The 27,152-nt window shown below is 35.0% G+C and overlaps 2 protein-coding genes across 2 annotated transcripts; one reads left to right on the top strand and one right to left on the bottom strand.

Annotated features, from left to right (window-relative positions):
• Positions 1-6,701: 6,701 nt before the first annotated feature.
• Positions 6,702-9,114, top strand: LOC148543860 (uncharacterized). The gene is made up of 5 exons (XM_088498743.1): positions 6,702-6,741; positions 7,347-7,808; positions 8,339-8,730; positions 8,845-8,916; positions 8,989-9,114. The coding sequence occupies exons 1-5, from the start codon at positions 6,702-6,704 to the stop codon at positions 9,112-9,114; spliced, it is 1,092 nt and encodes a 363-aa protein (XP_088354869.1).
• A 1,055-nt stretch (positions 9,115-10,169) lies between these two features.
• LOC110266759 (serine/threonine-protein phosphatase 7 long form homolog) lies at positions 10,170-11,985 on the bottom strand. Its single transcript, XM_021111765.2, has 5 exons — positions 11,956-11,985; positions 11,486-11,603; positions 10,888-11,389; positions 10,723-10,813; positions 10,170-10,604 (listed from the first exon to the last, which is right to left on the bottom strand). Exons 1-5 carry the CDS (start codon positions 11,983-11,985, stop codon positions 10,170-10,172), a joined length of 1,176 nt encoding a protein of 391 aa, XP_020967424.2.
• Between the last annotated feature and the right edge of the window lie 15,167 nt (positions 11,986-27,152).

The following is a 27,152-nucleotide window of genomic DNA, read 5'->3' as shown; positions in this document are numbered from 1 at the left end:
GAGATTTGGGGGCGTATTGTCTGAAATAGGTGGGTGAATATAAATACATATACATTTTAATTACTAATTTGATTTTCTAAATATTAAAATACATGCCTTTGTAAAATAGTTTATTAGTGCATACATACATGGTATATATCCTTAACAATTATGGGTGCAACGTTGATGATAGAAAGGGCTATGCCGGAGAAGGGAACGAGATGACGGCGGCAAGAAAGTGCCACAGTTGCCATTTGAGATAATATTGTCATTTTTATTAATATATTTTTCGTATAAATTTTTTAAGAATTTATTTTTGATACACTGTTAGTATAAAATTCTTTTATATGTGTATCTAATAACATAGCCATACATTAGCAAAAATAACTATTTTTTATATTGATCACATGAATAGTTACTAAAGAGAACAGTTGTGATTACACGACTTTGTAAAACGTTTTATACTATCAATGTATCAAAATTAAACTCTTTTTTTAATTGTATACTAACATAAATTTATAAAAAAAAAAGTGATTTTATCAAAATATGAGTGGTTATCCATTCTCTATTAATTATTCAATAACCAAATTAGAAGCTTTGGTTTAAAGAAAGATTTAGTTATAAGTGTTAAAAAAAACACACAGAGAGAATGAACACACAGAATGAATAAGAAAAAAAATCTTAGAAATATTACATGATAGTTTTTTTTTAATTAAAAAAATTCGAACTTTTCTAAATTCTAATATGGTTAATAATTGCCTATTAAGATACTCAACAAGCAAACTACCCAGAAACTCTTGTGGAAATTTAAAAAATTGCAAGTTTGTGTTGGCAACGTCATAACAGTGTGGACACTCAAATTGCATGCTCTACTGTCTTTTTCAGAGTACGTAATACACTAAGATTTTGCTCCCAAATTAAATGTAGAAAATTTTAATTAAGAGAAGTGTTAGAAGTTAGAATGAGTAGATTTTGTAATTTATAGTCATTAATTAGTTATTATTAGTATTTTTAATAGTATAAGATTACATCTAATAGTATGAGATTATTCACTTTTTTTTATTAGTTAAATATTGGCCAAATTTTAATATAAATACTGGTCCTCTATACTTTTTTCAAAAAACAAATGTTTGAGTAGAATTCAAATTTTATATATATATATATATATATTGATGCCGGGACGTTGTTTGGGTCACTAATTTTGGCGAGATTAACAATCCCACTATGGTAAAAATAGCCAAGAACCCATCTTGGTTGGCTAAGCTAAAGATACACCTCTTACTCTCAAAGAGCATAGAGAAAAATAAGCACACAACTTATTTCAAATTCAAAAATCAACTTCAACTTCTATTTCATAAATAAAAGGTACATGAGTTATTTATACAAGTGAAAGAAAAAAAAAGCCTTCATAACTTGAACGATGTGGGACTAATTCATAACACAAAATTCACTATCCTAAACAATATGAAGCTTGTATTTCCTTATTACAATTAATTAATATAATTAACCTACTAACCCTACTTGCTCCTGCTGTTAGGATTTGGTTGAATTAGTCCCACATTGCTTAGGATAGCAAATGGAGTGGGTGACCTAGGCTATAAATATGAGACTAAGTTCTCCATTTGTTTTTGTACCAGTCAGAAACACTTTAAGCTTGTATCTGATTTTTCTTTTCCTCTGTACTCTTTGATTAGAGAGTGTTGTGAGGTGTAGTTAGATATTTGCTTTGAGAGAGTGTGGGTGTACTGGGGTGCCGGTATTAGAGAGAAAGAAGTCTATGTGTTGTAACAATTTTCACATAGTGATATTCTCTGGTTGTCATTTGATAACGGCCGTGATTTTTTCTCCGGTAATTGGAGTTTCCACGTTAAATTCTTGTGTTGTGATTGTGTCTATTTTATTTCTCTGTCAAAGGTGTTTTCTCAAGGGAGAATGGTGTCTTATTCCCAACAAGTGGTATTAGAGTTTCGGTTCGGTGGGATTTATTCTTAGTATGCTCTGTGGTTGCAGCCTAGTCTGACCTTCCACATCAGAAAAGAATTTTGTCCTGTGGCTTGAGGTTGATCTTTGGTTGCTGTTATTGTTGCTGGAAGGCAGTGTGACACTGTGAGAGTGATGTTTGGAAAGGTTCTGACTAAGGAAAGACTTGGTATTTAAGTGTGTCCATTGTGACCCACCTCTCTTTCCTGGGGACCCTTCCTAGTGCACAGTTAAGTTATACTATTCCAGTATACGGTTGCAACAATGTCAGGATATTCAAGTGCTGTGAAGCTTGAAATAGAGAAATTTGATGGAAGAATCAATTTTGGCTTGTGGCAAATACAAGTCAAGGATGTGTTGATACAATCAGGTTTGCACAAGGCGTTGAAGGAGAAGATCTCTGGTTGCTCTCTCTATGAGAGAAGATGATGTTCTCTAGAAGACAAGAAATATCCTTATGGTATTACCGCACTGCCATGGATAAGGATAAGTTGTGGCAATCGGGTCCACAATTACACACGGGCATTGGTTGGCGTTGAGATGCAAGGTATGTGGAGGAGTTAGGTCGATGGCTGAAGAACTTCCAGGAAAAGCCAATTTGGAAGTTGCACCATGAATTTTCAGCAAGGTTTCGATCTGTACCAAGGTGAAATGCTTGGAGTGGTCTAATTCCAAGTGAGTATACTTTCATGGTGGAGTATGATAGTTCTCTAAACTATGATTGTCGGTATAGACAATGGCAGCAAAGAATTGTCGGTGTTGACAATGGAAGCTGAAGATGTGTGACTATTTCAATCAAGGTGGAGATTGTTAGGATTTGGTTGAATTAGTCCCACATTGCTTAGGATAGCAAATGGAGTGGGCCTAGGCTATAAATATGAGGCTAAGTTCTCCATTTGTTTTTGCACCAGTCAGAAACACTTTAAGCTTGTATCTGATTTTTCTTTTCCTCTGTACTCTTTGATTAGAGAGTGTTGTGAGGTGTAGTTAGAGATTTGCTTTGAGAGAGTGTGGGTGTACTGGGGTGTCGGTGTTAGAGAGAAAGAAGTCTATATGTTGTAACAATTTTCACATAGTGATATCTCTGGTTGTCATTTGACAACGGCCGTGGTTTTTTTTCCGATAATTGAAGTTTTCACGTTAAATTCTTGTGTTGTGATTGTGTTTATTTTATTTCTCTGTTAAAGGTGTTTTCTCAAGGAGGAATGGTGTCTTATTCCCATCACCTGCGTCACCTATTTTAATATAATAATCTATACTTGCAAATCATAGTTAAATCGTTTTACTCGCTAATGTTTTCCAAATCATTTATGAAATTGTCTCTAAAATATCTGATATACAGGAAAAAGAACTTCGTAAGAACTTCACTTTGGTTTGTGACAAATACAAATCGAGGACGATCATCGTCACATTGAAAAAAACGGTAATTGTAACTAGCTAGTAATAAAATAACTAAAATCGTGAGTGGCTGTGAAAGTAGCTATTAAATAAAATAAGATAATCAAAATCAACAGTATCATAGAGGCAACAAATATGTTGATTATTAAAAAGAATTTAGGACATTTAAACAAAGACATGTATGTAAACTTAGCAATATATACATTATAGTAGTTTATTTTTAAATAAAAAATGAGGACTTCTCTAAATTCTAATATGGTTAATATATAAATTGCCTATATATAAGATACTCAACCAGCATATCACTACAAAAAAAAGGGCTTATGGTCATGGTAAAAAATCGTAACTATAGCTAATAAAAAGGGTGACTATAGATCTATGGTCACGGTTTTGGAATTATAGTCACGGTTTTTTATTGTGACTTATTCTTTCGTGGCTATAGATCTATAGTCACAGCTTTTTTTATCTATGGTCACGGTTTCATTTTTTAAATTCTGACATTTTAGACCACGTTTTTTTACCGTGATCATAGACTCTATGGTCACTCCTCCTTAAAACCGTGACCATAGCCTTATCTATGGTCATCCCACCTTAAAACCGTGATCGTAGACCCTTTTAGGTCATCCTTTCAAAAAATCGTGACCATAGACCCTTTTAGGTCACACCCCCAAAAACTGTGATCGTAGACCTCTTTAGGCCACCTCCCAAAATCGTGACCATAGACCCTTTTAGATCACCCCCCAAAACCGTGACCATAGACCTTTTTAGGTCACCCTTTCGAAAACCCGTGACCATAGACCCCTTTAGGTCACCCCTAAAACCGTGACTACAGACTCCTTTAGGTTACCCCCAAAACCGTTACCATAGATTCCTTTAGGTCACTCTCAAACCCGAGACCATAGACCCTTTTAAGTCACCCCCTAAAATCGTGACCATAGACCGTTTTAGGTCACCTTTTTTTGAAAAACCATGACCATAGACCCCTTTTTTGTCACTGTAAAAAACTGTGACTATAGACCTCTTTAGGTCACCCCCAAAACCGTGACCATAGACCCTTTTAGGTCACCCCCCAAAACCGTGGCCATAGACCCTTTTAGGTCATCCTTTTTTGAAAAACTGTGACCATAGACCTTTTTTGGTCACTGTAAAAAACGATTACCATAGACCCCTTTAGGCCATCCTTTTTTAAAAAACCGTAATCATAAGTATTCTATGGTCACTTTTTTTCCAAAATCCGTGACCATAGCTTTTTTTTTGTCACAGTAAAAAACTGTGACCATAGAGGATCTATAATTACGGTTTTTTACCGTGACCAAAAAAATCGTAGCCATAGACCGTAATAAAAAAAAATCGTGGCCATATACCCAAAATGTTGACCCAGAAACTCTTGTGGAAATTTAAAAATTGTAAGTTGTGTTGGCAACGTCATAGACAGTGGACACTCAAATTGCATACCCCACTGTCTTTTTCCGAGTACGTAGTAAACTAAGATTTTGCTCCCAAATTAACTTTCTTGAGCAGTATCACCCTTCTAAATATCTTAGATAATCAAAATGAAAATTATCTTAAAGGCAACAAGTGCGTTGAATTATATATTAAAAAGAATTTAGGACATTTAAACAAAGACATGTATGTAAAACTCAAACTCCTTTAGCCAATAATTGGTTTGGGAAAACGTTTAAATTATTATTATTATGTTCTGTTTTCACTTTCAATCCAGATTTATCTATCTAATCCTGTTCCTAGGGTTAGGGATACAATCACCAAAGCCCCTTAATTAGCTTTTAGCGACTCATTAGTCAAGCACGCTCTAATCATTATACTGTATAAAATTACTATTAAATATTCATTAAATTGTTTGGAAGTTTCCTACGCATATTGTAATAATTGCAGAACGTATATTAATAATGTTGAAGTCTACGTAGACTTCAATTTCTTTATTTCCGTGAGCTAAACAACCATTATTTATTTATTCATTTATTTTTTTTATTTTTCTTTTTTATTGCTTAGAATTTTCGTCCTCATTCCAGCGAGAGCTATGCTATTTCGTTAAAAGCATTAAAAAATTGAAACTTTCTTCACTTAGACTTATTGACTGAATTATATTTGAAGGGAAAACGATATGTATTGAAAGGCAGTGAGGACCATAAAGGTATATTCTATTGGTTATTTCAGTGAAGGTTCTGAAAATTGAATTGCATATTCTAAGAGTTTTAAAGAAACTCGGAGAGAGAAAGAAAGAAGATTCAATGTTATTGTTGCTGTAAAATCAAGTAATAAATTCTTGTGTGTTAGTGTACATGATGCAGAGACTTTATATATGTATTATCTATTCATCGCCAGTTAACTATATTAACTAACTCTTTCCCTTCTAGTCATGCCATGCACTCTTACAGATTTGAATCATTCAAATTATCGCAAAGATGTTTGTTTATGCATTGTTTTGAGGGCTATACAATTTTTATGCTAATACTGCGTGCTTCGTTGAAATCAAAATTTCAATTATTTATGTTCAGTAGATTTTATTGTGATAATTTTAAGGTGGAAATTTAAGTATCAACTTCACGTGAAATTGATAATTGAGAGTTGTTACATGATTTAACTGATTTGATTAAATTTTTATTTAATAACTCTCAACTATCAATTTCACGTGAAGTCAACTGCACTTGAGTTTTCACCTAATTTTAAACATGTCTATTACGTTTATTTTAAACTCACTTTTCGTTAGAAAAAAAAAAAACTAAATGCTTGTAAAGTGAGATCTAAGTTGCTCTAAAGATAGTATCATCAACATATAAATATAGAGAGAGTTATGGACAATTAACAACAATTCATCGTTTCGATGTAGAGTGAATGAAAAAAATAGTATCGTGAATACCTCTTTTAAAACCATTCAGAGTTAAAAAGAAGTTTAGACGATCACATTAAGCTCTTGAAATTTGTTTAAGACCATACGAAATTTTGGTTAATAATTAGGCTCCGAACATGATTTGGACACTTCTTCTAATCAAACCTAGGTGGTCGTCTTATATATATCTCATCAGCAATGAAGCCATTAAAAAAAGGTTGATTTTACATCTATTTTGTATAATGTGATATTCTAAGATGCTACAAAGACAAGCTTAGAAACATAAATCTTTTCAAACTATTCAAGTGTGTATTCAGTGGCCTTGACCCAACGTGGATCTTCGAGGCTCTTTGATCTCCTTAACACAGTATCCTCATATTGAAAACTCTACAAACTTTGAAAACTTTAGAATATCCTAAAAGCACACTATCGTCAGATTTCGGCTCAATTTTATGGAAATGGAGGTCATGCGTGTGCTATGCGTCAATATGGAATTATGGGGGACTGGACAAATATGTGGGACAGTTTTGTTGTCAGTGTGATATAGAGGAACTCGGACCGTGCGAGTTCTTTGGATTTAATTTTTGAATAACAAATCGCACGGTCCGATTTGCAATGGAGGGGAAAAATTTTGGGTTGTTGAAATTGTACCCTACGTTTTCTTTAGTAGGTAATTTTGATGCATATCGCACGGTCCGAGTTCGTATATGAGAGTTTGAGTTGAGGCACATTGAACTCGGACCCTCTATTTTGTGGAAGGGCTTAGAGGAACTCGGATGGTCCAAGTTCGTATCCTTTTTTTTTTTTGGTTCAGTTTTAACCTAGTCGAAGGGTCCGAATTGGTTAAGGATACTGATATAAAAGAGTGAAGTGAACTGCTGGGAGCTTAGTTCCGTCTTCTTCCTTGTTGAACGGCTGCTTCCTCTCTTCTTCTATCTGGGTTTTTCAGTTTTGATTTTGAAAGTCTAGTTGCTAAGGCTAAGCTTATGCTTATTTTTTGTTGAGTGAAAAAAAATGAGTGACAGAGTATTACTAAAAATATACTATTTTGGTCAGATTTTGTTACAAACGAGTGAATGAGTAAAATTTATTTGTAAAAACCCACTAGATCTTGTTATTCCTTTTATTATCTCATTTGAAGAACTCAAAGGTGTAATTTGTGAAAAGATTAATTCTGAGCGGGCAAGAAAGATATCCTGTATCCTATACAGATATCCCATACCAGTATTTGGTGGATTCATCCAGTATCAAACCAAATATGTGACGGACGAAGCGAGCATGCAGGAGATGTTTTCAATGTATATTAAAAACCGGTCTCAGATCTCGTTTATCGAGTTGTATGTTGAGTTTGAACAATCTGAGGCTGACCGGAATATTCTACAGGAAGATTATAACAGTGACAGTGAAGAAGAGTTCGAAAGCAACTACGAATTTGTTGGTCCATATGGAGATGAAGATCAAGGTGACGGAACCATGGCCCCAGATGTGACAGAAGTGGCAAATGCACTCGCAAACGAAGTGCCGTTTGAGGAGCCATCATTCATGCGAGTGTTGGACTTGGAAGCCATGCATGTTCCGGAATATCCGGAATATATGACTGCAGGTAACGTAATCGTGGTATTAGGATTTTTTTAGTTAGACATTGATTGAGTTATGAATAATTTACTTTTTATTTACCATTAATTAATCATGCGTTGAATGTAGTGGTTGTCACGATCGAACCGGGTTATTACAATATTTACCACTAATAGAAAATTTACTTTTTTAACTGTTATATACTACTAGTATTTATTAGAAAATAATATTAAATTTCTCTATAATATGGTTATTACAAAATGCGTGAGTTTGTGGACATTATTATTTGCACAGGTTCCATCCGTTGTACGGTTCAAACTCTGTGAATCGGACCGGACCGGTCCGGTTTGTTTGGTTTGCCGATCGAATCGGCCGGTCCGCTCTAGTTTTTACATTTGCTGCTTATGTTCTTATTTTGTTTAGAGTGACATAATAACATGTTGCAAAGTCTGGAGTTATAGCATACTGGATGCAGTGAAATTTGATTTACCTTTAGAATCGGTTTTGAAATACCTGTGTATTAATGAAATTTTTTTCCAATGGTGGCTGTCGCAGCAGAAGTTCCTATTGTCGCAAATGGTGAATTTGCCATTGGTATGGAGTTCAGTTCCAGAGAAGCTGTTATTAAGGCGGTAAAAGAGTATACGATACGACGAAGCGTAGACTACCGGGTGTATGAGTCTGAGCCGTTGACATTTTATGCCAAGTGTACACAGTATGGGTCAGGGTGTGATTGGGTTATCAGGGTTAGCTTGATCAGCAGGAAGTACTGTTGGGTTATAAGGAGGTATAATGGTAGTCACACCTGTACCAGAGCCACCATTTCACAGGATCATTCGAAACTGGATTCTATCACAATTGCAGAAGCAATAAAGCCACTGGTTGAGGCTGACCCCTCCTTAAAGGTAAAATCGGTTATAGCAGAAGTGCAATCGAAGTTCAACTACACCGTGAGCTACCAGAAAGCATGGTTGGCTAAGCAAAGGGCAGTAGAAAAAATATTTGGAGGTTGGAAAGCCTCTTATGAGGCGTTGCCTATATGGTTTGAGGCCATGTGTCACAAGGAGCCATCTGCTGTTGTCCATTTTGAGACTATGCCTGCATATCAAGGCGATAACTTGGTGGGTGATATTCGGGTACTGCATCGTGTATTTTGGAGTTATTACCCTTGTATTAGGGCATTCAGACATTGTAAGCCAATTGTCCAGGTGGATGGGACTCACTTGTACGGAAAGTATAAGGGTTGTCTGCTTGTGGCAGTTTCACAGGATGGCAACAACAATATCGTCCCAATTGCGTTTGCTATTGTGGAGGGAGAGACTTCTGATGCATGACATTTTTTCCTTAGTAACCTGCATCAACATGTTGTAACTCGGGATGGTGTCGGTCTAATATCCGACAGGCACGAGTCCATCAATGCAGCTGTGGAACGCAGTAACGGAGCTTGGTCACCGAACTGGTTAATACATCAAAAAGTTCATTACAACTAGGTGATACAAATTACTCAATACAAAGTCCAACACATACAAATTACCCTAAACATAACTCCACAACTACTTTCTCATTGCCCACTTTACATCATTGACAAAGTTCTTGCATTTCTTGGCCGCTTTTTTGAAGACAGAAGGAGTGAAGCGATTAGCACTCCGACGTGGCGGATCAATCCTCAGATTGTAACCTTTGACGTTGTCCTCCGGACTGTCCACCTGACCTGTATACAATTTTGAATAAACAAGTATATGCAGCACATTACATATTCAATACCAACATAGATACCACAAATCAAGAAGGATAACCAAGTCAAAGATGCCATGTATGAGAACAAAAAAAATAACTTATCGTATATGTAAAGCAAAATAGTTAACATAATACCATCGTTACGAGATTCTTCATCCTCATCGAACTCTTCAATTTCATCATCCTCACCATCGCCCTCGTCATCCGGGTCGTCTACTAGATAAGCATCGGTTTCTTGTTCGAGTGTGTTAGTGTCTTCCTCAATGAGTCCCATGTTAAGACGGTTAGGATTTTGACTATTGAGAACACCTCGTCCACCCTCACTCCTACTAGAGTCATCAACAGATACGAACCCCTCGGAAGCAACGGATGAGGTATGGCCTGGATACCTCGCATCCAACGAATACCTGCCTGGCATGAACTCAGGCTGAAAGAACTGGCTAAAAGAACCTCCTTCGCCTGTTTCAAACTGTGACATACTCCAATATTGTTGCTGCATTGGAAATGATGGGGTGAACTGTGTATGAGGTACAAACTGGTTTGAGGGCTGAGGTTGTTCTTGTGGAAGCGGAATTGGAGGTGATATATGTGGCTCCTATTCTTCATTGTCCTCATCCATATCTTGACTACCCTCATCGGTATCCTGATTACCCTAATCCATATCCTCATTACCCGCATCCTCTTCACCCACAAGATTTGACAATGCTAAGCGGTTCCCAAATTTTGTTCGGTACCAGTTCATGTAAGTATCCAATGGATGCTGTGAAGGGATGGAAAGCTCAGAAAGAACGTAGTGATACCTGTTTATCCAATGCATCACCCAAATTGAATGACTCGGTGCTGTGGCCCAGTTAAGATTCTTCGGACCAGTCAGTACCTCCCCATGCGCCTTATCCAGGTTCTGCTCCTGAGTAGGTACTCCCTGAACGAAACCGAACTGGCGCCTGACCCTATCGGTGGCATGCCACTCGATACATTCAAAGGACACCAACGGAACTGTAGCGCTCCATACAACCGATTGCATGTAGATTTCAGGATAAATTATGTTCGGATCCACACGATCTACAGCATAAGCAACCCAGACAAACTGGAAAAATAAGGGAAACTCATGATTAGAACCCACAATTCAAATAACAATAACAATGCATCATAGTTTTGTCGAAGACCCTAAACCCAAAAGTAATACTTCTTTAATCAAAACGCACCTGGCCTTCCTGAAGTTCATCAAAGGCCTTCCTAAAGTGAGCTAGCTTCAGATATCTATATCGTCGGTCACCACACTCCCAGTTACGCCACCTAATATGATATTTTCAATTAGCTCAACTGAATCTTAAATATCAAGAAACGGGTACATTGTAACATAATATTACCTATTTGCTAGTGGAAAGCTGCGGGATTCTCTAGGAAGCGGTGATAGATACGGCAGTCGGATCCAAGCCCAACCGAGCAGAAGTGTTAGTGGTCCATCTATTTCCTTACAGTTATAGCGAGATGCCCTACATAGGGCCCTGTAAAGGTGTGCTAGGCATGCCGATCCCCAGCTATACTGTCCAATATTGACAAAATCACGAAGCAAGGGTAGAAACATCCAGTGCACGCCTGCCCTAGACTTATCCCCAAACAATATCGTCCCAATCAGCAACATAATGTGGCACCTCACATACCTTTGTATACTGATTTCATCGGTCAATTCTAAATTCTCTTTTAGATTCCGCAGCCAGGTCAGTTTGATGCAGCTAGATCTACAGTCCTCCTTACGCGGTGCAACGCCAAATTGAAGCAAACACTCCGCCTCCATGGCTTCAAAACTACTCATTGTCATTCCTGTAACTGGAAGACCATCTGTGGGAAGACCAAGAATTAGAGCCACATCTTCAAGAGTCACGGAACATTCACCAATGGGAAAGTGAAACGTATGTGTGTCCGGGTGCCAACGTTCGATTAGAGCATTTACCAATGCTTTTTAACACTGCACTATCCCAATCTGAGATACATGATAGAAACCGGTAACTCGTAGATGCTCCTCTACCCTATTGTTGTACCGATCCGGAGAAACTGGATGGTTACATGTCAACATTCTTAATTTCTACAAAAAAAATAACAAATTACTAGTCAGATAAACAACAACAATTACTAACCTACCATCATCAATCATTTTACTGAATCCTTATATAACTAATTATTCTAACTTCTAAAATTATTTAATTAATCCTTAAAATTCTATTCACAACTGCAAATAAAAAACATTACTAATACATATATTGCTAATCAAAATTCTCAACCATATTGTTACAATATCTAGAATTAATTTTAATATTAATGACTCATTTGTTAAACATTTTTCCCTCAACAATAAAAAATATTAACAACCAGTATATGCCATCACAGCAACTGGACATAAACGGAAAGACCATAGACCGCAGAGGATTTTAAGTTACCTTATTCGATATTCGATGGAACCATACCATAGCGGGGAGCCTGTAGTACATTTATGGGATCATGACAAAGACCTCCCCCTGCCTCTCCCGGGATCAGGAAACTAGCAAGCGGATCAAACTTGGTTGGAACTCATATTCTAACAATGGTAATAATTAACTTGCTAATAATAATTACGACAATTAAGAAAATTTATATATTCTCATAATAAAAAAATCTAACATGCCTTAATTAGAATAATCATACTACTCATTCAACATTAACACTATCTCACAATAACAATAACATTAACATCAACTTCTCCATCAGTAACAGTTATAATTAATTGTTTAAAAAAACATTTAAATATTAGCGTTCGTTCCTCCCACATAATTATACTCAAAATTAATTATAAATTAAAAAAAAATTACATTCTACACTTAATTAATAAGTAACCATTCCCTGTTTAGTTATCTTTTTTTATTACATTCGGAAGTCTTCAGACCACAATAATAATAACGAATTTCACTGTAATAATATCTATAATTAAAAATCTGTAAAAAATTTTTTGAAAAATCTAACAAATATTGAAAAATTAGTAATAATCATTCTATCTATATTTTTTAATTGTATTATTCACAACAACCATAATAATTAAATTTTTAATATTAATAAGTATAAACATAATAAATTAATAAAATTTAAAAAAATTTTAAAAAAAACTTACATAATCAGGATCATTAAGATAATGAATAATGTGAAGCTCAGATCGATCAACATCTCTTTATTTTTTTGGCATGATTGTTTCTCCTCCACCATGCAAAGCAACCAGAGAAAGGGAGAAGAAGATGACCCTGAGAGCGAAATGTGAGAGAGACTGAATTGAATTCGGATGGAGAGAGAGAGGGTTGAGGGGTCTTTGTTGGTTTCAGGGGACACCGTTCGGGGTAAAGCATGAGCGCGACGCGTGTCAACTTTTGGAACAACTCGGACCGTGCGATAGGTTGAAGAGAAATCGGACGGTCCGTGACCTGGGACGTTCTCGGAGGCTCCGAGTTGCAGCCTTCACGGAGCCAAATGCACGCTACTCGGACCGTGCGTTTTGTGTGTGGAACTCGGAGGGTCCGAGTTATTCGTCCCTGACACCACAATTTTGTGAAGCACTTCCCACCCCCATATCAGAGTTCTACACCATCCTTGGCTCCATATGTAAATTAAAAAGCGTCAGATTTCATATCAAACTTAGCTAGTTTGTGCTATGTATTTTCTTTTATAAAATATTTCAAAATCTATATTTACAAACTCACCATCATAATCAGATTTTATGGTTAAGATGGTAAGATTCTCTTAAAAGAAAACTTAGCATATTTAGCATTGTCTAAAAGTCTCATCTAGGGGTCTACATGGGCCGGGCCACACTGGGTTTGACTTAACTCAGACCCGACCTGAAATATAGATCGGACTTAATTTTTAGACCTTAACCCGATCCTAGACCTGATGAAATCTACGCATCTTCGGGCCGGGTGAAAACCGAATAAAAAACTGGGTAAAAACCGGATCTTTAACATGTAAAAATCGCCTAATCTCTAACTATTATTTCATAATTCACATAGTAAAATTCACTTAAAAAAATATAACAAGAACCATCCATTCTCTAAAATTAAAGCATAACCATAATCAATACTAATATTGTCTAATAACACCAAATATTTAAATCAATACAAATAACACAATATTATGCATTAGTCTAAAGTCTTATGCATTTTAAATATAAAACATTAGCTTATAATCTTATAATGACTAATAACACAAAATATTAAGGTTTACAATATTTAAATTCCACATAAGAATAGCCATCATCCATCACTAATAACACAAAATATTAATTGTGTATGATGACCGGGCCACCGGGCCGAGTTCGGGTAACCCGAGTTATGGCCCGGACCCGACCCGAAATAATGACCGGATCTATTTTTGAGACCCTTACCCGATTCTAGACCCAATAAAATCACACTAAATTAGTTCCTAAAATGTTTGATGCCGGACCGAGTCTTCGGATCGAGCTGGACCATGTACACCCCTAGTCTCATCCTTAGAAATCAAGAAAATAATTCTTGTATCTTGAGTAATCATCAACAACCATAAAAGGAAAGGCATATCATTTACTACTTAGACTTATAGTCATAGATAGTTGGATAAAATAAATTAAAATGTAATAGTTTAAGATGCTTTAATATGTGTTTCGAGAGAATACTTGAAACTAATGTGATATAGGTCTGTTAATGTTGTAAATGTGAGTAGTGTACGAAGTTAGTCCCACATCAAAAAAAGTAAGAAAAAGTGGGGAGTTTATAAGATGAGAGACCTATTAGCTTATAGATTACCTGATCTAGGGAGCAAGATAATCTATCAGTTTGTTCAAACTCGAACAATTCCCCTAGACAGCGCCAAAAACTTAGAGTTTGAACAAACTGACAGATTGTCTTGCTCCCTCGATCAGGTAATTTATTTTACTTTGTTTAGTCTTTTATTTTTATTTTCTTCTTCTTCTTTTTCGAAAAATTAAAATTTTTCTCAAAGATATTTTTCTCTTCTTTGTTTAATTTTTGTTCTTGGTTTGAGTCTTTTATATTTTCTGTCTTTCAATTACAAAAATTTTAAAACTTCTTCAAATACCTTTTTCAAATAGTTTATTTTCAATCATCCTTAGCTTTCTTTATTTGATCTTTGTTATTGGTTTGAGTCTTTTGTGTTTGTTCCTGATTAATTTTTTTTCTATAAGTCTTTCTTTCAAAAAAATTTTCAAAAATATTTTCTTTGGTTAAATCTTGCGTCAAATTTCTAAGTTTGGTGTTTTCTTATTGTTTTTCTTTAAATTTTTGAAAATTTGTGTTTAGTTTTTCTAAAAATTTTAAGTTTGGTGTTCTTTACATGTTCTTGTATTCTTTAAATTTTTTGAGTCTTGTTCTTGGTGTTCTTGTCAATGTTCAAAGTGTTCTTGTTTTTCCTTGTGTTTTGATCTTAAAATTTTTAAGTTTGGTGTTCCTTTGTGTTTTTTCCTCCAATTTTCGCACACTACGAGTAATTAGATCTAAAAATTTTAAGTTTTGTGTCTTTTACTTGTTTTTCTCTCTCCTCATTAAATTCAAAAATAAAAAAAATATCTTTTCTATCTTTATTTTTTTTATTAATTTTCGAAATTTTTAATTAAAAATTCATATTTCAATTTTAAATTTTTATCTTATCTTATCTTAGCTTTAAATTTTTTTTCAAAATCATATCTTTTTCAAAAATCATATCTTTTTCAAAATCTTATCTTTTCTTATCTCAAATTCAAATTTCAAAAAGCATATCTTATCTTATTTCAAATTTTAAAATTCAATTTCAAAATTTAAATTTTAAATTTTAAAAAATCAAACATTTTCAAATTCAAATCTTTTTCAAATTTTTATGTTATCTTGTTTCAATTTCAAAAATTCAAAATTTTAAAATTTAAAAATTAAATTTCACATTTCAAATTTCAAATTTTAAAATTAAATCTTTTTCAAAATCAAATTTCAAATCTTATCCTATTGACTTTTTTAAAATTCAAAATTTCAAATTTTAAATTTTAAAAATTTCAAATTCAAAGTTTAAAATTCAAATTTAAATTTCAAATTTCAAAATTTCAAAATTTAATTTTCAAATTTTAAATCTTAAATTCAAATATTTTTTCAATTAGTTACTTATCTTCTCTCTTCTTTTTCAAAACTTCTTAATTAATTTCTCTCTCTTCTATTTTTGAAAATTCTTCTTCTCTTTCTCTCTCTTCTTTTTCGAATTTGAATAATGAATTTTTAATTAATTAACTTTAATTTTCAAAATTAATAAATAAATAAAATAAAAACAAAATATTTTAATTCTTGTTCATCTTCTCTTCGTCTATTCCTTCTATATTCATCCTTCTTTCTCTTCTTCTACCTTTCCTCATCATGAACCCAAATGGGAATGAAGAGTTCAGAAGAACTCTGGAATCTTTTACAAATCCCACTGCTGACTTCTGTGGAAGAAGTATTAGCTTACCTCACATCAGAGCAAGTAGCTTTGAACTCAACCCTCAACTTATTACTCTAGTATAGCAAAACTACCAGTATTCTGGCTTCCTCAGGAAGAACCTATAGAATTCTTGACAGATTTTTTGAAGATTACTGACAGAGTACACAATGAGAGAGTAGACCAAGATGTTTACAGATTATTACTTTTTTCTTTTGCTGTAAAGGACCAAGCAAAGAGGTGGTTGGATAACCAGCTTAAAGCTAGCTGGAAAACTTGGAAATAATTAGTAGACAAGTTTTTAAATCAATACTTTCTCCCAAGAAAGATGACCCAGTTGAGACTGGACATCCAAGGCTTCAGATAAGGAGATAATGAATCTCTTTATGATGCCTAGGAGAGATATAGAAGGATGCTAAGAAAATGTCCCACTAAAATATTTTCAGAATGGGTACAGTTAGACATCTTCTATTATGGACTTTCAGGCATGGCTAGAATGTCTTTGGACCACTCTGCTGGTGGTTCCACACACATGAGAAAGACCATTGAAGAAGCTCAAGAGTTTATTGAGACAGTTGCCATCAATCAACATCTGTACTCATCTGCTGAGACTTCTATAAAAGGAAAGGTTAAGGCAGTATCTACTGAACCTAACCCTCATGAACAGGATGACCCATTGACTCAGCAACTGCACGCCCTTGCCCAGCAACTACTAGAATTGCAAGAGGCTTTGCGAAAAACTCAGGCTTCTAACAGGATTGTACAAGCACAGCTGAGTCAAACAAGGCAGCAGTTATCTAAGCAGATAACAAATGAATACCAGGCCATTTAACTAAGGAGTGAAAAAACCTTGAATACCCAACCTCAGAACAATACGAGGTTAGAAAAAGAACAACTGGCAGAGGATAACCAGGTCTCTGCACAAGATAACTCTGGTCGTTCAAACGCCCAGGGAGGTATCACTCCTAGTGTTGAACGCCAGGAAAGGGCAGAGACTGGGCGTTCAAACGCCCACAATGGGGCAGTGTCCCTGGCATTGAATGCCAGGAAGGGGACAGCAATATGGGCGTTGAACGCCCAAGCAAAGGAGGCTAGTTACATACTGATAACAACCCTCCTAAGCAAGCTAGTAACACCCCTTCCAACACACACCGCATTCAGCCTTCATCAACCAAGATTCATGAGTATAAGGCTAAGATGATATTTTCTCAGAGACTCTGTCAAGAGGGAAAAAAATAAACAGTTTACCCGCTTTGCGGATTATCTCAGAACATTAGAGATCAAGATCCCTTTTAAAGAGGCTCTTGAACAGATACCTTCTTATGCTAAGTTCATGAAGGACATTTTGAGTCATAAGAAGGATTGGAGGGAAGTAGAGACAGTAGCTCTTACTAACAAGTGCAATGCAGCCATTCAGAGGAACCTTCCTCAGAAATTGCAAAGACACCCTAACACTCTTCTCAGAGCCACAGAAGTGAATCCAAGAGAAGAGTGTTTGCCCTCATTAGTACCAAGGAGGTCGAACCTCAGAAGCATGCTACTGGGGGACTTAAGGCAATCACGGACCAGAAGGATACTGAGAATGCCATTGAACACACTTCTACAGAGGAGAAGGAACCTCGAGTTGAATCTTCTCTGGGTGTGCAAGAGGAGCCTGTAACTCCCACAGAGCATGCCCTTGCAGAGGTGAAAGAGCCTCAAAAGCCATCTTTCCTAGGCATGCAAAAAGAACCGGCAGATGAGCAGTTGGCTCATTTCCCAGCAGCCCTTAAGGAGCTACAAGTCAATATCTCTGCTGCAAAGGTATTGGAAAAAAGGACCCCTTATACGGCCTGTCTAAAAGACATTCCTTTTGAAAATAAGGATCTAAGGAGAGATGAAATAGAGGTATTTACTAAGAAGTACAGTATCCTAATTCAGAATGAGCTGCCAAGGAAGATGCCAGATCCAGGGAGCTTTCAGACCCTATGGACTACTGGAAAGACCATTTTTTGACAAAGCCCTGTATGATCTTGACTTAAGTTTAAATCTGATACCTTCCACTGAGGTAGAGGCCCAATCTAGAGAGACTGGGAAGGCATTGAACGCCAGTGAGAAAGATCTCACTGGGTGTTCAACGCCCAATCTGGCAGCAAGCCTAGGGCTGAACGCCAGTGAGGAAGCCCTCACTGGGAGTTCAACGCCCATCCTGGCAGCAGAATTAGCGTTGAACGCCAGTCAGGAAGCACTGGCTAGGCATTCAACGCCCAAACAGTCAGAAACTCTGGCACTGAACGCCAGTGAGGAACCCTTCACTAGGCGTTCAACGCCCACACAGCCAGGGAAGCTGGCGTTAAACGCCAGCAAGGACATCCCTACTGGGCGTTCAACGCCCAAAATGACAAGGGGACCGGTGTTTAATGCCAGTAAGGGTGCACAGCCTGGGCGTTCAACGCCCAAAGAGCTATTAGAGTTGGCGTTGAACACCAGCAAAAGCACACCTTCTGAATGCTCAATTCCCACTCAAAAAACCCTATCCCAAAACCAAAAGAAACCAAGGCTCACATAAAGATCATAGAGGTTCCTTTAAATGCACTCTTGCAGTGCCTAAGTTCTGATGAATACTCATCCTCTGATGAGGATGAAGACACTAGGGAAGAGCAAGTTGCTCGGTACCTAGGAGCTCTTATGAAGTTGAATGCCAAGTTATTTGGTACAAAGCCTCTGGAAGAAGAACCTCCATTGCTTTCCAAAGAACTCCATGCTTTGGTTTAGCAAAAGCTACCTCAGATGCTTCTAGATCTTGGACTCTTCCTGATTCCTTGCACCATAGGCACCATGACCTTTGAGAAGGATCTGTGTGACCTAGGATCAAGTACAAACTTCATGCCACTCTCTGTAATGGAGAAGTTGGAAATCCAAGAGGTATAAGAAACAAGGATTACCTTGCATAAGGACTGGATGGTGTTCAAGGTTCTTGACCCTCCATTACCCCCTGACAAGGGAGGCACTTGCACAAAGGATTTAGCATTCAAGCCTCCTCCCTTGGATGGAATTCATTCAATCCCTCCTAAGACCAAATGTAAGTTTGGTGTTGAATGTACACTATCCACCAAGGAGGAAGACCCCAAAAGAAAAATATCTAGGGACTGGAAAAAAAAATATCCCTACTGAAGAATTTTCACCATGAAAGATGGTGGTATTCACTTATCTCACCATGATATTCACCATGAAAGAGGGAAGTGGCACTAAGGGACACCAGCATATGCTGCAAGCCCAATTCTACCCCAGACAGTGAACAAAATTCTATCTCTTAAGCTTATTATGTGTAATGCTATCTACAATGGGTACATCACAAATTGGATGGGAGTTATCTGTACGAACATTATTATCAATGTACTAGCTAGCGACTTTGGCTTTAAGTTCATTTGTAAACTTAACCTTTTTTTGTTTGTCTACCGTAACTTTTAATCTGACAAACCAAGATTAACTCGTCGCGAATTTGAGCTTTATTTAAAGGTTTGCTACTGGTCAATAGATTGCTGCATGCATAAGACGAAAATCGAGTTTTGGTGTAAATTAAAAACATGAATTTGGATTCTCTAAAGTTTGAATTTCACTTTAAAGAGTAAAGTGTGTTTTTTTATTCTTGAATAATTTTTTTTATATTTATTTTTGATCCCACCTATGAAATCAATAATAAAAGATTACACTTTACTCTCTAAAATAAAATTCAAACTTTAGAAAATTCAAATCCAAAAACATTGACCTTAATCTAACCTTATCGGAAAAATATCTTGTTATTACTTATTATTAGTACCAGAAAACAAGAAAGGTTGGACTTTGAGCGACAAGAAATTGACTAAAAGTTAATGGTACAAAAAAGGTTGACTGGTTAAACACCATATAAAATACATCATGACGATATGCGAAAGCAATAGATAAATGATACCTTCACCGTATATGCATCAAAGGTGTACTATCTTTATATGTATAGTTGTCTTCTCTTATTATTAGTTACTTTTTGGTCCAAGATAATGCTGACTAAGCTACCTTCTTTAGAGATTATCTAAACCCCCTTAGAAAGAAATTACAAAGAAACACAACTCGCTTGGCAAACATTAGAATTAATAACTAGTGTTTTTGTTGATAAAATATAATATTACAAAAATATAAATTTTTTAAAATTGTATTGATTTTATTCTAATATTATAGATTATGATAAAGAATATTTATAAAATTAAACTATTTTTATGAAGAGGTAGTAGAAGATAAAAATTTTTGTCGACTAAAAAAATCAAGATTTCTATAAATAAAAAATAAATAATAAATTTTTATTTATTATTTTTATGTGAAAGAGTTTAATTTTTATTAAAAATTAATTTTAACATTCATTATCTAAAACTTAAAAAAATCTATCCTATAATATATGTTACTAATTTTACAACTAAAATATGTCACATATATATTACTTTCTCATTACAATAGAAATCAAATCCTTTTTTTTCCAAAATTAATGAGTTTTCTCTTCTTCTCTCTTTCTCTCTCTTTCTCTCTTTTTCTATCTCTCTTATTCCTTCACTTACTATACCTCTCTTATATATTATTATTATCTTATATATTATTATTAATGACTAATTACAAATTAACAATAAAAATATGCCATATGACATTCTTTAATTGTAATTAAAATTAAAATTGAAATTTAATTATATTATATTACTAATTTAACAATCAAAATATGCACATAATAACGCTCTCTCATTAAAATTGAGATAAAATATTTTCTTCCAAAATTAATAAACTTTCTTCCTCCATCTTCTTATCTATTTCTCCCCTTTCTCTATTTCTCTCTACTCTTCCAATTCTATATATAACTTATAATTTATATTTTAATTTACTAATTTGACAAACCAAAATGTGCCAGAAAATATATTCTTTCGTTACAATTAAAATAAATTTTTTTCTCCAAAATTAATAACCTCTCTCTTTCCTTCTTCATCTTTCTTTCTTAAATAAATTCATATTTATATAAAAAATACATTAAATTTATAATTAAATACAATTAAAAAATATATTATTATTATATGCATATTTTTTTAATTTTTTTTCATTTAGTTTCAATTTTACACTGTTTATACTTCTAATTTATATTTTTTCTTTCTATCTTCAAATATTTATTGCATATAATTTGGAGAGAATACTAATATTGTAATTAATAATTAGAATCAACATTCAATTATTTCAAGAAAAATTGAGTGAATTCTATAACTATTAATATAAATTTTTTTATACTAATATCTAATTATATTTTTATATATAAAGAGAGAAAAAATATTTTTTAAATTAAATATAAAATTTTAATTATTTTTATTTGGACAACAGATTTAACAGCTGATCAAATATAAAAGTATAAATATTAAATTCTTTTAAGTTTTACATAATGAATGTTAACATTAATTTTTAGTAAAAAATTAAATTCTTTCACATGAAAATAATAACTAAAAAATAAACTCTTCTACATTATCGGCGGATTCTTCTGACCGTATTGTTGGCGCTAAAAAATATTGTTTCGCACATTATTACTGTCGGATTATTCTTATGATAATTCCGACGATAATGTTAACTTTTTATTTTTTTAAATTTGAAATAAATGATCAATTTTAATTTTAAATTAAATTTTTTTTATACAATTAATGGTCCAATCATAAATAATCAAAAAATTTTATTTAAAATAAATAATACAATGTGCAAATAAATTAAAAGTCAAGTACATCAAATAAATACAATGAAATAATAAAACGAAAAACTAATAACTATAAATGTAGGTAGTTGTTGTCGTCGTTGGTCTCGTGGTTCTGAGTCGGCGGCGCAGAAGGCAGTGATGTCCGTTTGCCACTAGCAAGGTCGATGCCAGCGGCGCATATCTGGGACTGGTGCACCTCCATTTGAGCCTCCATACGCTGCATCCGCTCCAGCGACTCCCTCCACTACAGCTTGAGCTCATCCGTAGACGTCATACGGTTGAGGATCTCCTAATACCTCTCCCGATAATCGTTAAGCTCCTGAGCCTACTGCTGATGGCTGCGTTGGAGCTCTTGCACCTACAGCCTCAAATCCACGCCTTTTTCGAGCTCGACAGCTCGATTGGTGACGGAGCCTGACGACGGCCTCAATATGGATGTGCGGAGGCTACTGGCGAAGAATGACCCTATCTTGTATACGTGGTTCTTGCACAGTGCTGAGGTGGTCTCGCGCCAAACCGCATCAGAATCGACGACTACAACTGCAGAGTCATCGGCGGTGTCCTCCCCACCTTGTTGAGTCACGACCTCTAGTCTCTTTGTGTATGACTCTTGCGTAATTAACATAAGTTATTGTGATTAGTACGCTGACAAATATACAGTTAATCTCTAATAATTTTATAGCATAAGATAATTAGATGTATGTTTACTTACATAATGGTCCTGAGACCGCTGATCCGCAAATGTCTCTTTGTTCTCCTTCAGCATGTGGGTGTACTTGAACGTCTCCACCAAAGTCGCCTCGTGATCCAACGACATCGACTACACATGTTGCATGAATCAATATGATTAGGATGCTGAGTATTGATATTCAGAAGAATATAACTAAATTATTAACAAAATTTAAGTTACTTTATATACCAGCATGTCCTTCGCCTTCATGAAGGCCGCTGAGCTACCAGTATACTTGGATGACCTGGCCGAGACTCTGTTAGCTCTGTTGGTGAGACGTCAATATTAGAACCCCTCATCGGTCTCTCAATGAAATAACAGAGACTTCTTTATGTCCGGTCGGAGCCATTACGTCTGGTGGTCCTGCCCTTGACGAACATCATCCAGCATCTGCTGGAGCCGACCCATTAATTCCATGGTCAAATATCTTCCTAATGGTAAAGTCGTGCTTAGCGTCCCACCTAATGTGGAGTTGCAACAAAGAAACTTTAAAATTAGTTAAGCAAGATAGAAGATATAAACTAGCTAAAAAAGTTTGAACATAAAAAAATATTAATTACTGCCTATTTCTTAAACCATTGCTCGCTCCTTGGTCTCAGCGGAAATCTTCGTGTAATTGGGTCAAGGATGGTCGTACATAAGCTTGATAACATTGGTCATCTCGTGAGTACACGCATTGTTGTTCGGCGCAAACCTAACAACCCACAAACAAGAATCAACCTAAATCCAGTAGACGGGAATCAATTAGAAGGAACTTTCATCAATAAAGTTAACCACAATCATTGAAACTTAAAAACACAAGCCAGCCAATCAAATCAACCTAAATCCACTAAAAAAGAATATATTTTCAGAAACTTTCAGTAACAACCATAATCATTGAAACAGGAAACACTAAACAGGCAACCAAATAAACCTAAATCCGCAAGATAGGAATTAATTATCAGAAACTTTCATCCATAAAGTTAATCGCAATCATTGAAACTTAAAAACACAAGCCAGACAACCAAATCAACCTAAATCTACTACAAAAAAATCTATTTTCAGGAACTTTCATCAACAACCATAATCATTGAAACAGAAAATACTAAACAGGCAACCAAATAAACCTAAATCCACTAGACATGAATCAATTATCAGAAACTTTTAGTAACAAAGTTAACCATAATCATTGAAACTTAAAAACACTAACCAACATTCAAACCTAAATTCACTAAACTAAAATCATGTTCCAGGCACTTTCAGTGATAACCATAAATAGAAAATACATAAGAATCAACTTGATACTTATCCTGTGCCGCCATCGGGCCAATCTTCAACTGTACAATGGGAGGTGGTGGTGGGGCATCAGTTGCTGGCTCACTACCATGGCTGGACTCCGGGGTCGCAGCATCCATCACTGGAGGCGGTGTCGACGTGGATACGGGCTACTGAGGGTAGGAGGCGGCATCGTCGCCGTAGACGGAGGCACATAGTTAGGGTTAAGGACCATAATGAACGGCTGGTCTGCTAAACCCGCAATCTGTGGCTCTACCGGGGTGGTCGGAGTAGAGGGAGAGGAGTCAGAAGTCCTGGGGGTACTGAAAGAAACCCTGCCTCTACCCCGATCACCGCTACGACCACGACCAGCAGCCTAATCCGCAACACCTCTACCTGTAGATATGTTTGTGAATATCAAATTATCAATCAATCTCAGCAATAATTTCTCAATAAAACATTCATCAAGGCAGCAATTAACACAATTAGACAATTCTAAACACTTCAAGAACTCAAAATTGTAAACTAAATTCGTTAAGATTAGAAAACTAAACTGAACTAACTTTGAAACTAATTGAAAATTAAAATTAAAATTCTAATCAAATATAAACTAAATTAAACTAAAATTGAACAAATCAAATTCCATAGGGTAAATTATATCAAACTTGCAATATTAGGTAAGAATATCAAATATTCAAAATTCAAAAACATCGGTCAATGGAAAAACAAATCAAATTCTATCCATGCAAATAGTCAAAACAAGAGGAGAACAAGCAATCATTTTAAGGGATTGACCAAAATTTTTAATAAAAAACTTTTTGAGGCATATTTACAAACATCTGGCATCCAAAGTCATAAACAACATAACTTAGCATTAACAAGTAATATGTGCAACACTAATTCACAAAATTCAATATCAATGATACCAAAAAAAAAGTCAGCAGTATTGATCATAAATTCATTAGATAGCAGTCTAATTAATTCAAAATAGCAAAATAACAAAACAGCAATTAACACAGTAAATAAGCACAATCAAACAATTAACCAAATAAACTCAGCAGCAATTTCTCTATTAATTCAATTAGCAAACTTAGAATAGTTCTAGACACTTTCAGCAACAATTCAGAACCTATAAATCTAAACTAAACTATCCTAACAACTTAAATCCACTAAAATAGAAAATTAAACTAACTAAACTAATTAAACCAATCTAATAAACTAAAACTAACTAACAGAATTTGACAAAAAAGTACAAAAAAAACTTTGAATGCAGGGTGCAAAAAGCAACAAAGAAGGAGCTGGGAGGAAGGCAACGGCACCAGGTTATTGCCAGTGCTAGAGGTGGTGGTCGTGAGCCGCCGGAGCAGGGAGCTACAGGCTATGGACTGAGAAGAGCGAAAGGAGAAGGAGGAAATGACCGTGGCGGCACTGAGAGGGAAGGGAAGAAGGAAAAGAAGGAGGCGTCGGCGGTTGGAGTTGATGGCGACGGAAAGGGGGTGGCGACGGCAGTGGTCTCAGCGGCGGCAGTTGGAATACGAGAGAGAGGGGTGGTGGTGATGTTGGTGAGGGTTCGAATGAGAAGGAAGGGGTTCGTGATTTGAATTTACGCTACTTTTACCGTCAGATTTACCGTTAGAATTTTCCAACGATAAACTATTGCGGGTCACCAAAATGCATCGTTTCACTAAATTGAGTAAATCCGACGGTAAACCCAATATTAAAGGACGCGTCAATTTAATTTATTTTTCTTCCAAAAATTACCGGCAGATTTACTGTTAGAAAATAGAATCCACCGATAATTAAAAAACTTTACAAATTCGACATGGTTACTGTCGGTAAATTCGACGGTATTCAGCATTTTACTTGTGATGAATGATATATAAGAGAGGAAGAGTAGGTGAAGGAATGAGAAAGATAGAGAAAGGGAGAGAAAGGAGGAGAGAAATCATTAATTTTGGAGAAAAATATTTAATTGTAATGAGAAAATGATATGTGACACATTTTAGTTGTAAAATTAATAATATATAATAGATGAGTGTTTTTCATTACCTTGGTTACTTTATTCTTTCTTATCTCTCTATGTTTCATATTTATAAGCAATCCTAGTTATATATATATGAGTAAATAGTCATTTTTGATTATGAAAGATTGAGATCCTGACAATACTGACCATAAAAGATTTAAATAAACTTTATAACCATGAAAGATTTACTCTATTGGACCTTTCTAACCAAACGTCAAATTGTGTGATGCGTCGTTAGTTTGGCTTCCCACATAGTAAGTACTCTTCCATCTTGGCGTAACGCACATCCTAACGTGACATTATCTCTTGATTTTATCATAATGACCCTATGTGTTTCTTCTTCTTAAGTGTGTGTATGTTCTTCGAAGATTTGAAATTCGAAGATTTGAAACCCTAGACTTCGAAATTTGAGAAAACTGTTTTAAAGGAGCTAGTTGGAGGAATGTCTAGGCGCCGAATCACAAACCCAGTAACATCTAAGGCGAGTTGCAGCAATTCTGAAAATGCTGGATCAAAGGGGAAAAGGCTAAAAATTTGGATGGGAGATGTGTACTGTGGGGATGAAAGTAGTATTGCTAGAGTTTAGTATCGTGACAAACCCTGGAAGAAGCTTCATCCGTTGTCTAAGATGGGCAGTAAGTGAAATTCGATTATAAAAGTTTTGTTAAAAGTGGAGAATTTTTTTCATGTTTTTGTGCACATGTTCACTGCTTCTTGTTATTCGTATATTAAAGGGACAAGACTGCAAATATTTTACTTGGGAATTGAAGGTGGGTGGGAGGCTTTGGCGAGATCTGTGATTACGACAAACAATGAACCTGATTTTGTCAACACTATAATTATAACTGAGCTGCCTGAAGAATCTAACATAAAAGTAGTTATAAAGATAGGAAAGATTAAAGGAGAAATTAGAATATAAATTTTGTCAATTAGTATAGGACTTATGTTGTGTTTCTTATAATTATGTTGCTAGCATTTAAAATATAGAATTAAGATTTAATTTAGTCCTTGGGTTGAGATGGATTGGAATGAAAGTAAAATCTTACGTTCGAATAATTCGTGTTTGTTTGCTATTTTTTTTTGACAAAAATAGCCTAACAAGTTTGCATGTATGGACAAATCTAACTCTTAAAAATAAAAAATTTGACAAAAATAACTTTTAAAAATTCAAAATTCAATATAACTACTTATATTTCAAAAAACAAACACTGATCCAACAATAACAAGAAATATATATGAATATTTTATATTTATTTTTTTAACTATTTATATTAAATTCAAGAATCAAAATTTAGTCATCCCGTCAATATGAGATCCATCTATATGACTGTATTTATTTATAAGGATAGGACATTGAAAAAGAGACACAGAAATATAAAATCATATTTAATAGATTAGACATGGATAGAAATATTATATCTAAAGACACTAAATTAGTATATTTTATGTCTATTCT

This window comes from Arachis ipaensis, chromosome B9 (genome assembly GCF_059453495.1).
Source record: "Arachis ipaensis isolate K30076 ecotype BB chromosome B9, ASM5945349v1, whole genome shotgun sequence".
In the NCBI taxonomy this organism is placed as follows: domain Eukaryota; kingdom Viridiplantae; phylum Streptophyta; class Magnoliopsida; order Fabales; family Fabaceae; genus Arachis; species Arachis ipaensis.
Note: the sequence above shows the minus strand (reverse complement) of the source record. Positions and strands in the feature narration are given on the sequence as shown.

Coding starts and splice junctions, on each gene's coding strand:
- LOC110266759 (XM_021111765.2), bottom strand. CDS start 11,985: ATGGTATGGTTCCATCGAATATCGAATAAG. Junction 11,604..11,955: donor TCCATCGAATATCGAATAAG/GTAACTTAAAAT, acceptor TTTTTTTTGTAG/AAATTAAGAATGTTGACATG. Junction 11,390..11,485: donor TCAGATTGGGATAGTGCAGT/GTTAAAAAGCAT, acceptor TGACTCTTGAAG/ATGTGGCTCTAATTCTTGGT.
- LOC148543860 (XM_088498743.1), top strand. CDS start 6,702: ATGGGGGACTGGACAAATATGTGGGACAGTTTTGTTGTCA. Junction 8,731..8,844: donor AATCGAAGTTCAACTACACC/GTGAGCTACCAG, acceptor ATGTGTCACAAG/GAGCCATCTGCTGTTGTCCA. Junction 8,917..8,988: donor ACTTGGTGGGTGATATTCGG/GTACTGCATCGT, acceptor CCAATTGTCCAG/GTGGATGGGACTCACTTGTA.